At 34.0% G+C, this 14,272-nt stretch overlaps 1 protein-coding gene across 1 annotated transcript in view; it reads right to left on the bottom strand.

Annotated features, from left to right (window-relative positions):
* Window positions 1-7,731: 7,731 nt before the first annotated feature.
* Window positions 7,732-14,272, bottom strand: part of STPG2 (sperm tail PG-rich repeat containing 2) — a 446,153-nt gene continuing 439,612 nt past the window's right edge. Inside the window, exon 11 of the mRNA XM_029922541.1 lies at window positions 7,732-7,800. Within this exon, the coding sequence (XP_029778401.1) occupies window positions 7,744-7,800 (57 nt within the window). The 3' untranslated portion in view covers window positions 7,732-7,743. The remainder of the gene's footprint in view (window positions 7,801-14,272) is intronic.

Below are 14,272 nucleotides of genomic sequence, written 5' to 3'. Positions count from 1 at the left end.
TTAATAAACTGATATGGGTTTCACAGGTCCAATCTCTCTTCCCATGTTTTTGCAATTTTTCATTTCCCTGACTCTACTGAGCCCCTATTCATCTCCCTCCATATTCCCTTGTTCTCCCTTTAAAACATCCAGTGACTTCTGTACAAAGTTGAGTTCACTTCACACTGGACTCTTTTCCCTCTTGGAATAGCATATTACTGATTAAAATCTGTCCTTACCACTTTGGTGTCTGTCTTTGTTTGCATTTGATATTAGGCAAAATATTTGAATAGGCATTTCACAGATTATAAACAACAAGCATATGGAAAGGTGCTCAATATGGTTAATCATAAGAAAGATGCAAATTCAAGCAACATACCTATTGTAATGGCTAAAATGAAAAAGATAATATCAAATGTTGATCATGACAAGGAGAAGTTGGCACTCTCATATATCTAGTGGGAATGTACAATTTTTTCAGCCACTGTGAAAACTTCTTTGGCAGTCTTTTGTAAAGTTAATATCACTGATCTCACTCTACCTATTTACCCAAGAGAAATGAAAACATATGTTCACATAATAACTTGAACTCAAATGTTCATAACTATTTCAGTCACAATAGCTTAAAACTCAAAGCAACTCTAATACTTCATCAAATTGTATAGTTATACTGAAATACAATTGAACAATAAAAAAGAACAAGCTATTGACTCATTGAACAACACAGAGAAAACCAAAAACTATTATACTAAGTGAAAAAAGGAGACAAAAGACCAAATATACTATGATTCAATCTACATGAATTTCTAAAAAGTAATAATAATCACAGAAAGTAGAACAGTGGCTGCTAAAGGCAATGGGTAATTGAAAGAAAACTCACTGTAAAGAAGTGTTGGAAGGTAGTGTGGAAAGTGGGCAAAATGCCTACAAAAGGGAGTCAAAAGGTACAAATTTCCAGTTATAAAATTAAAAAGTCATGGGGATATAATGTACAACATGGTAATTATAGTTAATATTGCACTGCATATTTGAAAACTGCTAAGAGAGTACATCTTAAAACCTCTCATTGGGGTTCCTGGGTGGCTCAGTCGGCTGAGAACCAACTTTGGCTCAGGACACGATCTCACAGTTTGTGGGTTCGAGCCCTGCATTGGGGCTCTGTGCTGACAGCTCAGCGCCTGGATCCTGATTTGGATTCTGTGTCTCCATGTCTCTCTACCCCTCCCCTGCTCATGCTCTCTCTCTGTCTCTCAAAAATTAAAATAAAAAATATAGAAAAAATTTTTAAAAACTCTCATCACAAAAAATTCTGTAACAATGTATGGTGACAAGTGATAATTAGACTTATTGTGGTGATCATTTCACAATATATATAAGTATCAAATTATTTTGCACATCTGAAACTGATATATGTCAATTATACCTCAGTAAAAACAAATAAGTGATGAAAATGTTCTATTATAGGATTTTGGTGGTGGCTTTGAACTAGTAAAGCTCATTGAATCAAATCTTTAAATTTAGTTTTAAAATGTTATATGAACAAAATATTAATAAAGCTAATTAATAAATTAATTCATCTTTTCTTGTGACTTAAGTCTATTGAAGGAATAAAAACTGCTACTAGAAAAAAATCCCACACTTTATGGATTCCAAGACACCCATTTTTTAATATCTTTAAAACTATAACCCATCTTACAATGCATGTTTTCTTTTCTTTTCTTTTCTTTCTTTCTTTCTTTCTTTTTTTTTTTTTTTTTGAGAGGGAGAGAATAGGGAACAGGGGTATAGGAAAAGGAGGAAATAGAATCTTAAGCTGGATCAACATTGTGTATGGATTCAGCAGGACTGGAACTCATGAATATATGATCATGACCTGAGCCAAAATCAAGAATTGGATGCCTAACCAACTGAGCCACCCAGGTGCCCCCAATGTACAGTTTCTTAAACTCAGAATGGGAAACATTTTTTCTTTATTAGTATTATATGAAATAATCAGGCTTCTAACCTTTGATGGCATATTAGATTCAATGAAATAGGGTAATACTAAAAGGTTGAATTAAGCTAACTCTGCCATTTAAATTTTATACTATGTGTGTTTTAGGAAAACACATACACATCACATTTAGATATATCACAAGTATTTTGCTATTTAATTATATTTTTCAAAATTAGAGAAAATATAGATTATAAAAGAAACCTAAGTATGTACCATCCATAATTATTAAAATTGTCACTTACAAAAAAACCGTACAATTTATCCCCTCTCACCTTTCCTTCTCTTTCTACAGAAATAACTATATTCCTGAATATGTCACATGTTCTTTATACCCATATTCTTACACTTTGTATTCATAGCAAGAAATAACCAAATCAATGGCCTTAACACAATATAATACTATCTAACAGTCAAAATAAATGAACTAAATTGACTTGTATCAACAGAGATCAACATTGAGAACTCAAATTAGGAGAAAAATCAAATAATGAATGTCTGATAATATCAATACCCAAATACTTCAGGCTGTTTTCTATCAGCTAGGCACTGTTATAAGTTTTTTACATACATTAAAAATATACATATAAGCTCATTTAATTCTGTGAAAAACTCACGTTATCATCATCCCAGCTTACATATGAGGAAAGTGAGACATAGATGGATTGAGTATTTTGCTGAAGAGCAAACAGCTAATAATAAATTTACTCTTAGTTTGTCCCCACAATCTGCACATTTATCTACCCTAATACGTGTAAATATAGTATTGACCTAAATTGCTATAACAAATAGACACAATAGATATAATATCCTATTCAGAAAAGATTGAGAATAAATGTTTCAGGTCAGCAAGGTGGATGGGGTGAGGGCAGTGGATAAAGTATTCAGTCTCTCAGGAACCCAGATTAGAGCAAACCCACCATTTTCAAAAACTGTCTTCCTAGAGGACTCTGGCAATCCCCATTGAACAGAAAGAAAAATAAAATAGAGGACAAAAATAGCATAGAGGACAAACAATGTGTAAGAGCCAGGACTGGAAGCAGCAGACATCATATCCATGCACATTCCAATGACTAAAATTCGGTTATTTGGCCACAGTAACTATATGAGAGCTTCTATCAGGAGCTCAGATTTATGACCTCTCAGTTTTCTTTTTTCTGATATCAACTCTCCAATTTCTTGAACACAACCCTTGGCAAAATGCACACAAAAAAATGAACCAAGGGCAAGTAAATATGTAACTATTTATAGAGTCAGAAATTTAGTGATTATAACCTCAACTGGCTTGCAAATGTATTTTTGATTCTATTTCTCTTTCACGAACTTAAAATTTTTTAGAATTTTTTGATAGTTGAAGTTATTGTCATTGTTAACTCATTCTAAATTTATGGTGGGATATTAACATCATCTTAGCTGAGCCCCAAATTTAGGCAGAAACTCACAAAATTTGCCTAGTTGGCTTTCAGAATTGCTATGGACCAATGATTCCTATGTGTCTTCTGTCCTTCTCTCTCCTGCCTTATGTGTGTTTGCTGAGGTCATCCTGTCTTGTTATCCCCACTGTATGTTGGATATGGATAAAGACAGGACAAATTCTCTTCCTAGTTTATAAGTCTTATATTAAGTGAAGCTACATTCAAGGATCTACCACTTCGGTAGCAGCCCTGAGAAGCACAATCACAAATTGATAAGATTTAGATGATGAGGTGATGGACTTCAAGCTAATGCTATAATGGGATAAGACTTTTAGGAGACAAGAGAGAATTTTTCCTATGGGCAGGGTTTGAATATTTATGGTCAGAGAACAGATAGTGCTAGCTGCCAAGAGCTACATTTCGCTTATCCCACAAGCTTTTCTGCAATGTGACATTAACATTCCTCCATCATAATAATTAAATGTATAGAACAATGCAAAATTAAGAAAAAACATATATCAATACATACACTGACATCATAAATCCTAAATTAAATTATACCCACTGTAGACAATATAAATGAGGAAAAAAGAGGATTAAAACAAATATCAAAGCAAACATCTTTGACAAAGTTAAAGAATGACAGAGCTTCAGTTGGAAAGTGTTTCAGATTATCATAATAATAAATTTTTAGTACTTGTATTTTTAGTGTTATATATTGGAGCCTCTGGCTGGCTCAGTCAGTTCATTTCAGCTCAGGTCATGATCTCACAGTTAGTTAGATCAAGCCCCTTTGTCAATACAGAGCCCACTTGGGATTCTCTCTCTCCTCTTTCTCTGCCACTTGCACATTCTTTCTCTCACTCTCTCAAAATAAATAAATAAACTTAAAAATAATGGATATATAAGAAATATGTTAGGTTAAATTTACTTTATTGAACTTAGTAACTTCTGTTTCTATTTATAAGGAGCTATTATCCACATGAGCCTAAATATTTGTAGGCTTCTTTTCCTTTTCAGTCGTATGATAGAAGTGAGAGATCTATTTTTTATGTTCTCTATAGATTTCATGGACACATTAAATAAATACTCAAAAATAAATTACACACAGACACACATACATATGTTGAAAAATCACAGCAAATGTGTTTTATAAATTCTATGTGACTAACATTGATAAAGGTAAATTTCTTTAACACTGTCATTTTCTGCTTTTTGTACCCTAATCATAGAAGTATGTTAAAAGAGCCTACTTATGTGCCCAAAAAGGAAGTGTTTTCAATTAGTAATATATTGAAAAGACAAAGCATAAAACAGTTTGCAATTTTTGTTTGATTTTAACAATTACAAATTTCTGCTTATACCAATATAGAGTTTTAACAGTTGAACAGAACATTTTCTGTATTTCTAGGCAGAAAAATGGAACTGCCTTAGGAAAAAAAAAATTATTAAGCACACCCCCCGCCCAAGACACACACTGAACTCAGAATTACACAGCATGGCCTAGTCTTGAAAGATTGTGATTTGCTTTGCAGCCCAATGTTTCCTGCTGTTAGAAAAAAATATGTAAGCATTGTTTCATGGAAAAGCTTTAGCCTGAGAATTACCGCACTACCATGGTTACTCAGTGAAATACACTGCATAATCTACAAGGTAGCAAGAAAACATTAGGTTTGGAAAATAAAATGATCTTTCTGTTGGAAAATCATCCATATGCCCCCTATGCAGGTATAGATACCCGCAGTTTCCTGTGTTCTCTCAGAAACATCTTAACTCTGAAGGAAGTTCCCACAGAGAAGTATGTGTATCCCAGCAGTGTGCAAATTATTTCTCTTATCTAATAATCTCTTACAAATATACCTTTGGTTGTTCTTTGACTTTCCTAAAAGGTGAGACTCACCACAGGCACTCATTTTGTCTGCCAAATATTTTTTCAGAAGTTGTTTGCTTTTATGCTGTGATACCTGAGTTGGGAGCTCATGACTCCATGAGAGAAGAGAAAGCAAGATTCATATTCAAATGCTAAGAAAAATAAAGTAAGCTTCTCATGTTTAATCCCATTTTTTTAAAGCAGAAATTCTTGTTTTACATAGGATGAAAGAAGCATTATTCAAAATGAGTTACACAAGACAAATAAGAATCATTTAAAACAAAATGAAATGGTTTTGAAATGTTACTTATTTCCATTACTTCCCAAATATTAAGGATAACAGGACAGAAAACACATACACACAGCATATATGCACACAAGTTACCAATTCAACCTGAAAGAAAAGCTAGAATTAATTCTATAAAACTATTGACAAACAAGTCCTTTATAACATGTCTAATTACAATCATATTACTATAGCATCTAAGAGAACTAGTAATTTAGTAAATGTCAATTACTTAACACTATTGATCAGGTTACATAAATAAATTATCTAACACTGATATAAATGTTCTGTATATGTTCTAATATAATCAGAAAAGGCAATACTTTTCTGCCCTATCATGTGTTCCAAATTATTTTTCAAATTTTGAGGAATCACCTACCAAAATAAATCCAACTAACAGAGAAAGATATAGTTAGTTTATTTAAATTGAAGAATTTAAACATTTAAACATATATCTCTGTTCATTTCTATTAGCTAATTAAATTAATTTTAATTATGTACATCCAATATAAAATTATTACTTAGAAACTATAATTAAAAGATTGCTGTGCTGAGTTAGAACTTTAAAAAATAGCAATGTAAATAGTAATATTCCATGTGTTCACTCACATATTTTGCTCCACTCTTAGAAAGCTATGATTTAGTATTATCTGTCTGAGAAATGCATATGATTTCAAAATATTAATAAGGAAAACAAATTAGTAAGCTATCACTATGCATTTTTCTCTTCTTTCTCTATTCACATATGTATTTTCCTGATTCCTCTTTTTTATTGTCTCTATATCTTCTGTTAGTTATTCCATTTCTTTTGTTGCTTCAGTATAAGTTATAGATGCTGGAACTTAACAACTTTTAACGGTAACAGCCTGAGAATCATGTGCAGGAAGGCGAGTAGAGAGAAGCGGTTATAGATAGTCTTTGCAAAACAAACCATGGAGAAAATTCAGAATCCCACCGACCCTTTCTGTTTTTAGAGATGGAGGCATTTGTTTATTAGGTGAAGGGATTTTTTTATTTTTAAATTTATTTTATTTTAATTTCAGTATAATAAACCTACAGTGTTATATTAGTTTCAGGTGTATAATATAGTGACTCAACAATTCCATACTTTACTCAGTGCTCATCACATTAAGTGTACTCTTAATTCTCTTAAGTGAAGTGATTTTAAGAAAGAAATATTCAGTTTAGTCTTGTGGGGCCATTTTGGGAGAGGTGGAGGCCGGTTCATGGGATAGGGTCTTATAGCATTGTATGTATTTTGGCTTCTACATGCAATAAGAAGTGAGGCCACTGAGTGCTCTGAACAGAGGAGAGACTTAATTTAACTTGTAATTTAATTGATGCAGTCTGACCATGGTCCTGAGAATAGACACAAGAAAGAGCAAGTGTAGAAGCAAGGTGACCCACTAGGAAATTATACCAATAATTCGGAGAAAAGAGGATGCTAGTGGTAGCAGTAGATTAAAAAAAATAGGTTGAAATTTGGATATATTTGGAAACTAGAGCCAAGGGAGATTTCTGACTGATTAGATAAGGATGTGCAGGAGAGGAGTCAAGCCAGAAGTTTGGCTTTGGATATGTAAATTTTGAAATGCCCACTTAGGCATCCAAATGGAGATTTGATGATTGGAGTTGAGTAAGAACAGACCCAAGAATTTTGGCATCAGATAGGACATCCAGCCCAAAAGGAATCACCCTCTTTGTCAAATAGTCCTGCTATATCAGGCAGCGGCAGCAAAGGCTATTTAGGCTAACCATCTAACAGTAGTTCCCGAGATAAACCAGTTCACCCAGTTCTTGAACCACCGAACAGCTACTCAGCTGCTTAGGCTGACCCACAAATATGACGAGAGACAAAGCAAGAGAAGCAGCAGAGATTGTTAGTCGGGCTGAGAAGAAAGCTGCTGGCAAAGGGGCTGTCTCTACTATGAGGCCTCCTGTCCTTCCAGGTGGGGTTAATACTGTCACCACCTTGATGGAAAACAAGAAGGCTCAGCTGGTAGTGATCGCACCTGATGTGGATCCCAGGAAGCTGGTTGTCTTCCCGCCTGCCCTGTGTCATAGATCATAGTTCCCTTCTGCATTAAGAAGAGGAAGGCCAGGCTGGGGCATCTGGTCCACAGAAGGACCTCCACCACTGTCACCTTCACATAGGTTAACTCAGAAGACAAAGGAGCTCTGGCTACGCTGGTGGAAGCTGTCAATACCAATGAGAATGACAGATGTGATGAGATCTTCCGTTATTGGGGAGGCAATCCTGTGAATGTACAGAATAGAAATAGCAAAAATCAGAATAAATATGATAAAAAGTCAAATAAGTGATATAAAGAGAATATTTGAGGCAATTATAGGAAATTTATAGAAAATAGAAACAGATATTAAAGATTCTCATTGAGAGACGATGGCACGCTGACGTGATGAAATACATAAAAACTACTTATTAGAAATCTGGTAAATGGAATAAAAAACTTAAGAAATATAATACAGTCATATTCGCTGATATGAAGGAAAAGATGACTCTAAAAACTTTATACTACAGATCAGAAAGAACTTTAACAGAACATTAACACATGACACAGATTCTGGTTAAACTCTTCTGTGTCCATGATAGAGAATTACTTAGGCATATAGGCAGAAAATGCAAGTCAATTTCTTCAAGAAGAAAAAAAATTCAAGCTTGCCTCAAATTTCATCAAGTAACATTAAATGCCAGAATACAGAGAAACAGTGTCTTCATATATCTGACGAGAAAAAAATGTATAAGTGAAGTTCAGAAAGTTACCTTTGGATCTAAAGGCAAAAGTCAAACATTCACATACATGAGACAACACATGTTTAGTGCCCATGAATTTAAAAATGGTTAAACAATTAACTATTCAGTATTTAAATCCAGATAACCAAAAGATGACTTAAAAATTGAGAACCCAAAAACAATTTTTAATGATATGAACATGGTTACTAAAGAGATGATGGAAAATATTGAATTCTTTTAGGGAACTAGGAAAGCCATCTAGAAAAATTAAGGTTGCAGGAAATTCTATAATATAAACCCTGACAAAAATAGATCTAGCAACAGAATAAATATATGAAATGCTAAGATATATAACTTTAACTTATAGAGTAGGGGGTCACTATATGCAGATTAAATTGAAACACAATTAAAAACATTTCTTTAGGGGCACCTGGGTAGCTCAGTCGGTTAAACCTCCAACTTCGGCTCAGGTCATGATCTCATGTTCATGGGTTCAAGCCCCGCATTGGGCTCTGTGCTGACAGCTCAGAGCCTGGAGCCTGCTTCAGATTCTGTGTCTTTCTGTCTCTCTGCCCCTCCCCCTCTCATGCTCTGTTTCTCTCTGTCTCAAAAATAAATAAAGCATTAAAAAAAAACATTTCTTTAATGGCTGTTTTCTCCCCACTATACAATTGATAGCAGGGACCATGTCTGTTTTACTCCCAAGTGTGAACTATCCCCTCTCCCCTGCCATTGATACTTCAACTCTACTTCCAAGAATTCATTAAAGACAGAAAAATTGGTATTGTTGATTCCATCATTGAATATTCATTTATAGCTGAAATAATTATTTATAAGGAGATGTTCTTATATACTATTTGGTTACCCAGGGGATAATTCAATTATTAAAGAACTGTAAATAATCTATTGTTTTGTTTTATTTTATATATTTTTTACTGAAATTGATGTGATTTTTAATTTATAGATAAAAGACTCTCTAAATGATACTCAGGAAGTTTTTCAAGTTTAGTTTTAAAATAGATTTGAATTCACAACAGGTCTTAACACAATGATTCCAGTAAATCTGGCACTCTGGAGCACAATGTGGAGGTATAACAATTATGTGATGACTTTTTAATAGTCCAAGGATATAAAGATCTTTTTTCAAATGTGGGAAAATTAATCTTTTTTTATAGTATTAACCCCTAAAGCTATTCTCCTTTGTAGACTACAATATTATGTCAGTTTCATCTGCTTTCACTTTATAAAGGACTCCCAGAGGAAGGGACTTCTGGAGGTTTCCCCGATATCTACAGCTACATTTTCTGCTGTGCTTACATCTGCAGAGTGTGGTACCTCTGGATCCAGATTCTTATCATCAAGGGGTTTCATAATTGCCTCCTCCATATACTCTTTGAGGTAAGTCAAATTCATAACCACTTCTGTAACAGGATTATTCTTTATCATTGTGCCTGTGGCCGTCTGGATTGCAGCATGTCCCAAGTTTTCTTCCGTACTCAGAGATTTGCTGAGACACGGTGGGTTCCTGTGGCAGCAGCACGTGCCCACCAGCCGAGCTCATGAGCTCCACCCCTGCTTCTTCTCTCCTAGTAGAAGTATTACAGTAAGTAGTTTTCAGGATGATTAATCAGGTCTCTGAAATGTTAGAGTGATGGCTCATACAGCTCAAAGAACAACTGTTAAATTTTCAGAATTTCCACCAACTATTTATAATCAGTCACAGAGGAAGTATTTATGCCACAGAAAAGGATGCTACAGCAGGAGTTATAAATAATATATTTATCTAATAATTTAGATTTGTTTCCAATGAGGAGACTCCCTTTTTTCAGTAATGCTAACTTTAAAAAAATACTCATTTTAAAAACCTTAACAAATTTTTTTAAACATTTATTTATTTTTGAGAGAAACAGCATGAGCAGGAGAGGGGCAGAGAAAGAAGGAGACAGACTCCAAAGCAGGCTCCAGGCTCTGAGCTGCCAGCACAGAGCCCAATGCCGGGCTCAAACCCATGAACTGTGAGATCATGACCCAAGCAGAAGTTGGAGCCTCAACTAACTGAGCCAACCGGGTGCCCCCAAAACATTTTAGAACAGCAAGAAAAAAGAAAGAATATTTCAAAGTGTATTACTAAGCTAATCATAATTATATATATATAATATTCTTGTGTATTTTTATAAGCTTTTATTATGCATGTTTTTGAAAATTAAAATGCAACTTAAAATTCTCTTTTCTATACCATACATTGCAACATAAGTATCTCCCTATATTTAGGTATTCAGTAAACAATACTTTAATAAACTAATCCACTATGTGCAATTCACGGTGTCTGTAATTGTCTTGATTTATTGAATACTTACATATTTTCAAAAAATTCACAATTACACAAAATTTATATGAGGGTTGCTTCTGTGCACTTTTTCCCTGCTTTCTGTTTACTTCCTTAAAATTTATTATAGAATTTGGATTACATAGAAAAAGAATATTAACTTCTTTAAGATTCTTAATAACTAAAACCAATCTACAGCATATACTCAATAGATTCTGGTTTTTATATAAAAATCATACTTCAGCATTTAAATAAGCTTTATAGGCTTGAGGAAGGAAAAGAATGTGGGGAAAAAATGAACATCATTGAAAAATAATGAGAAAAAATTTTAAAGCACCCATGAGAAATAATGTTTAACAAAGTTCTAAGCTATCTTCCATATAACCAGCTATTGTATCCAATAGAAAAAAAAAAGATTTTTGTTAAACTTTTTACTCTCTAGGAACTTCAAGTCTGAATGTTATTTTTATCAATCTATACTGCCATTTGTAAAATAGGAAAACAGCCAACATCATGTGCAATACAGCAGAATAGAAATGAAAGGGCTTATATGAAATTTCCTAGAGGACTATTAAAATGAACAGAAAGCAAAAACAACAACAACAACAAACTGTGTTTGAGGTTTTAGCTAGAGAAAAATCATTTTGCTTTACTAATACAGATCTCCCCCAATTTATGATGGGATTATTATGTCCCTACAAACCATCATAAGCTGAAAATGCTGTAAGTCAAAAATACATTTAATACACTTAACCTACCAAACATCATGGTGGAGGCTTGCTTGCTAAAATGTGCCCAGATCAGTTACCTTAACATATAGTTTGGCAAAGTCATGTAACACAAAGCCTGTTTTATACTAAAGTATTGACTATCTCATAGAGTTTACTGACTACTGCACTGAAAATGAAAAACAAAATGGTTGTATGGATACAAAATGGTCATAGGTCTATAAGTTATTTACCCTCAGGATTGTGTGGCTGGCTGAAAGCTGAGGCTACCACCGCTGTCTGGCATCATGAAGCATCCTACAACATATCACTAGCTTGGGGAAGGTCCAAAATTAAAACAAGAAGTATGGTTTTTACTGAATGCGCATCAATTTCACACTACCATGAAGTCAAAAAACCCCAAGTCCAACCATCTCACGGTAGAGACTAGCTGTATGTAGTTTAATACCAAAAGAAAAAGCCATTATGTCCCATGAACTATTCAACAGCAACTGTAATACAGCGTGTTTTGCTTTTTATAATTCTGAAGGAAAATTATTGTCACCATATTAAAACAAGGCAAGTCCAATATTCACAGGAATTAGGCCTGCTCTTTTTAACAGAACTAAAAATCAGCAGCCTGAAGCCTAAGCACAAAAGGTCAGTCATAAATGGTGATATATTATAGAGGTATTTCTTCCTTTAAGGAATCTGAGTTGGCTCTTCAGCCTACAATAGGTAATCAAATACGACTGTACTAAGGTACCAATGTAACCAGATGTCAAAGCATTTATTCAGGCTGAACCCAAAGACATGAAAAGGGCCTAAAGCATTCTTCTTTATACTTTTGGTTTGTCACACTTTGGAAAATCTTTGGGAGTATATTAAATGGTTCACCTCCCCTCAAGCAGCACTTTTCCTGTTTTTAAAATGATTATTCTCAGATGCTTTTTGCTCAGGATATATCACCCCTACAATGAACCACATCAGCAAATATGTAATCTTCAAGATACTTAATGTATCTAATTGAGAAAATGAAAACAGAAGTTGAAAGCACTCAGTGGAAGATGATTTCTGGAGATAATGGTTATTGAAATGATAGTTGTTAAAAAGAAAGGACCATTACAACAACAGCATCAACCAAAGAAATGAAGAAGAGAGCTTCAGGTCCAAACGAGTGTAGGTTGAGAAAGCCAAGTTTTACTAGTTACATGCTAGAAAATGCAAAGATCCTGGATTCTCAATGGCATTATTTCAGTAACTGTGCATTGAAACTGCACACTGATATTGTGCTAATAATGAATTATCTGTTATGAATATGTAATTTCAGCACCTAGTCTAGGAGTGGTGCATATTTTTAATAATCCACTTTACCTTTCTTATTTCTCATCTCTAAATGTAAAAATAACCTGAATACAGGTCAGTTCTATTATATTGTGCAACTCCAGGGGGCAACGCTGTATTTTAACGAAATGGTGTCCCTAAACTCATGCAATGTGCAGTCCTATCTTAGATATTTGTGTTCATTTTGAAGCAGTGTTTATAGGAAGTTGATTAGCTACTACTTTTATAGATGTTTTCCCGTTACTATCACTGTTAGCAATAATACGCTTTTAAGGCCATATGTTCAATACAGCAAATAAAATATTTCTTAGCAACTGAAATATATATGTTCTTCTGAGTGTTCGTTCATTCAATAGACTTTTAAAAAAATCTCTAGTATGTTACACACAATCAGATTACAAAAATGAATAAGACATTCTCATGGTCCTCAAGAAACATCTTAATTTGAGGCTATCAAATTTCAAATTCCATAACTAACATGCCTTTTTTGATTATATGCTCACCAAACCATCTTTTGATTTTTATAATGTAGTTTCTCACATGGCTCCTAGAAAATGTGCTTACTATGAGACTTCTGTACCTGGTCTCCTAGATAGTTGTATTTCTTATTATAAATTTATACTGGCATCTTAATTATAATTAGGTTTTCCATTTGTAGCTTCCTTTATGCAGTACCTTTAGTAATTATAGGTCTTGTTGTAAATTGATATTTGAACTTTATATATCTTTCTCCTGAGCATGGTTAACATAACTCTGCCCATGAATTTTATTTCCCATGGGATGGGCATACTAGAAAATAAAATTTCTGAAATAAAATAGCTCATGGGTAAATTTACTAATCCCACATTTTAAAACCTCTTGGAAATTAGAGGGCCTGAGTGGCTCAGTTGGTTAAGCATCCGAATTCAGCTCAGGTCATGATTTCATGGTTTGTGAGTTTGAGCCCCCTATGGGCTGTGTACTGACAGCTTGGAGCCTGGAGCCTGCTTTGGATTCTGTGTCTCCCCTGCTCTCTCTGCCCCTCTCCCACCTGTACTCTGTCTCTCTCAAAAATAAGCAAACATTAAAAAATAATAATAAAAAAATAAAACTTCTTGGGAGTTACCAACCTAAGCTCTAGGTAATCCACCTCTTCCCTTAGATCAGTTGAACCAATTTTATATTTGACAGTAAATAAAATATTAGGTTAAATACTGGGGTTCCTGAACCAATTATAATTTTGTACATAAAATTATAGCTCCAAAATTGATTTATTTCCTCTTAAATATTGTATATTTCTTTTGAATAAGTGTATACTTAGGGCACATGTAGCCAATTGCTTCTTCCTAACATACTATCTGCAGTCTGTAGGCCTAGTAACTATAATCTTAACTGCCAAAAAAAAGTTAAATTCCAATTTATACTAAAGTTTTCAAGAGCTGCCTACTACTAAGTTATGATGACAAAAACTTGGATTACATATTATTCTTTAAAATATGAGGGGTGACTGGGTTGTTCAGTCAGTTAAACATCCAGCTTCTAATTTCAGCTCAGGTCATGATCTCATGGTTCCGTAGTTTGAGCCTCACATCAGGCTCTGCACTGACAAGCAGGGAGACTG

This window comes from Suricata suricatta, chromosome 1 (assembly GCF_006229205.1).
Source record: "Suricata suricatta isolate VVHF042 chromosome 1, meerkat_22Aug2017_6uvM2_HiC, whole genome shotgun sequence".
Classification (NCBI taxonomy): domain Eukaryota; kingdom Metazoa; phylum Chordata; class Mammalia; order Carnivora; family Herpestidae; genus Suricata; species Suricata suricatta.
Note: the sequence above shows the minus strand (reverse complement) of the source record. Positions and strands in the feature narration are given on the sequence as shown.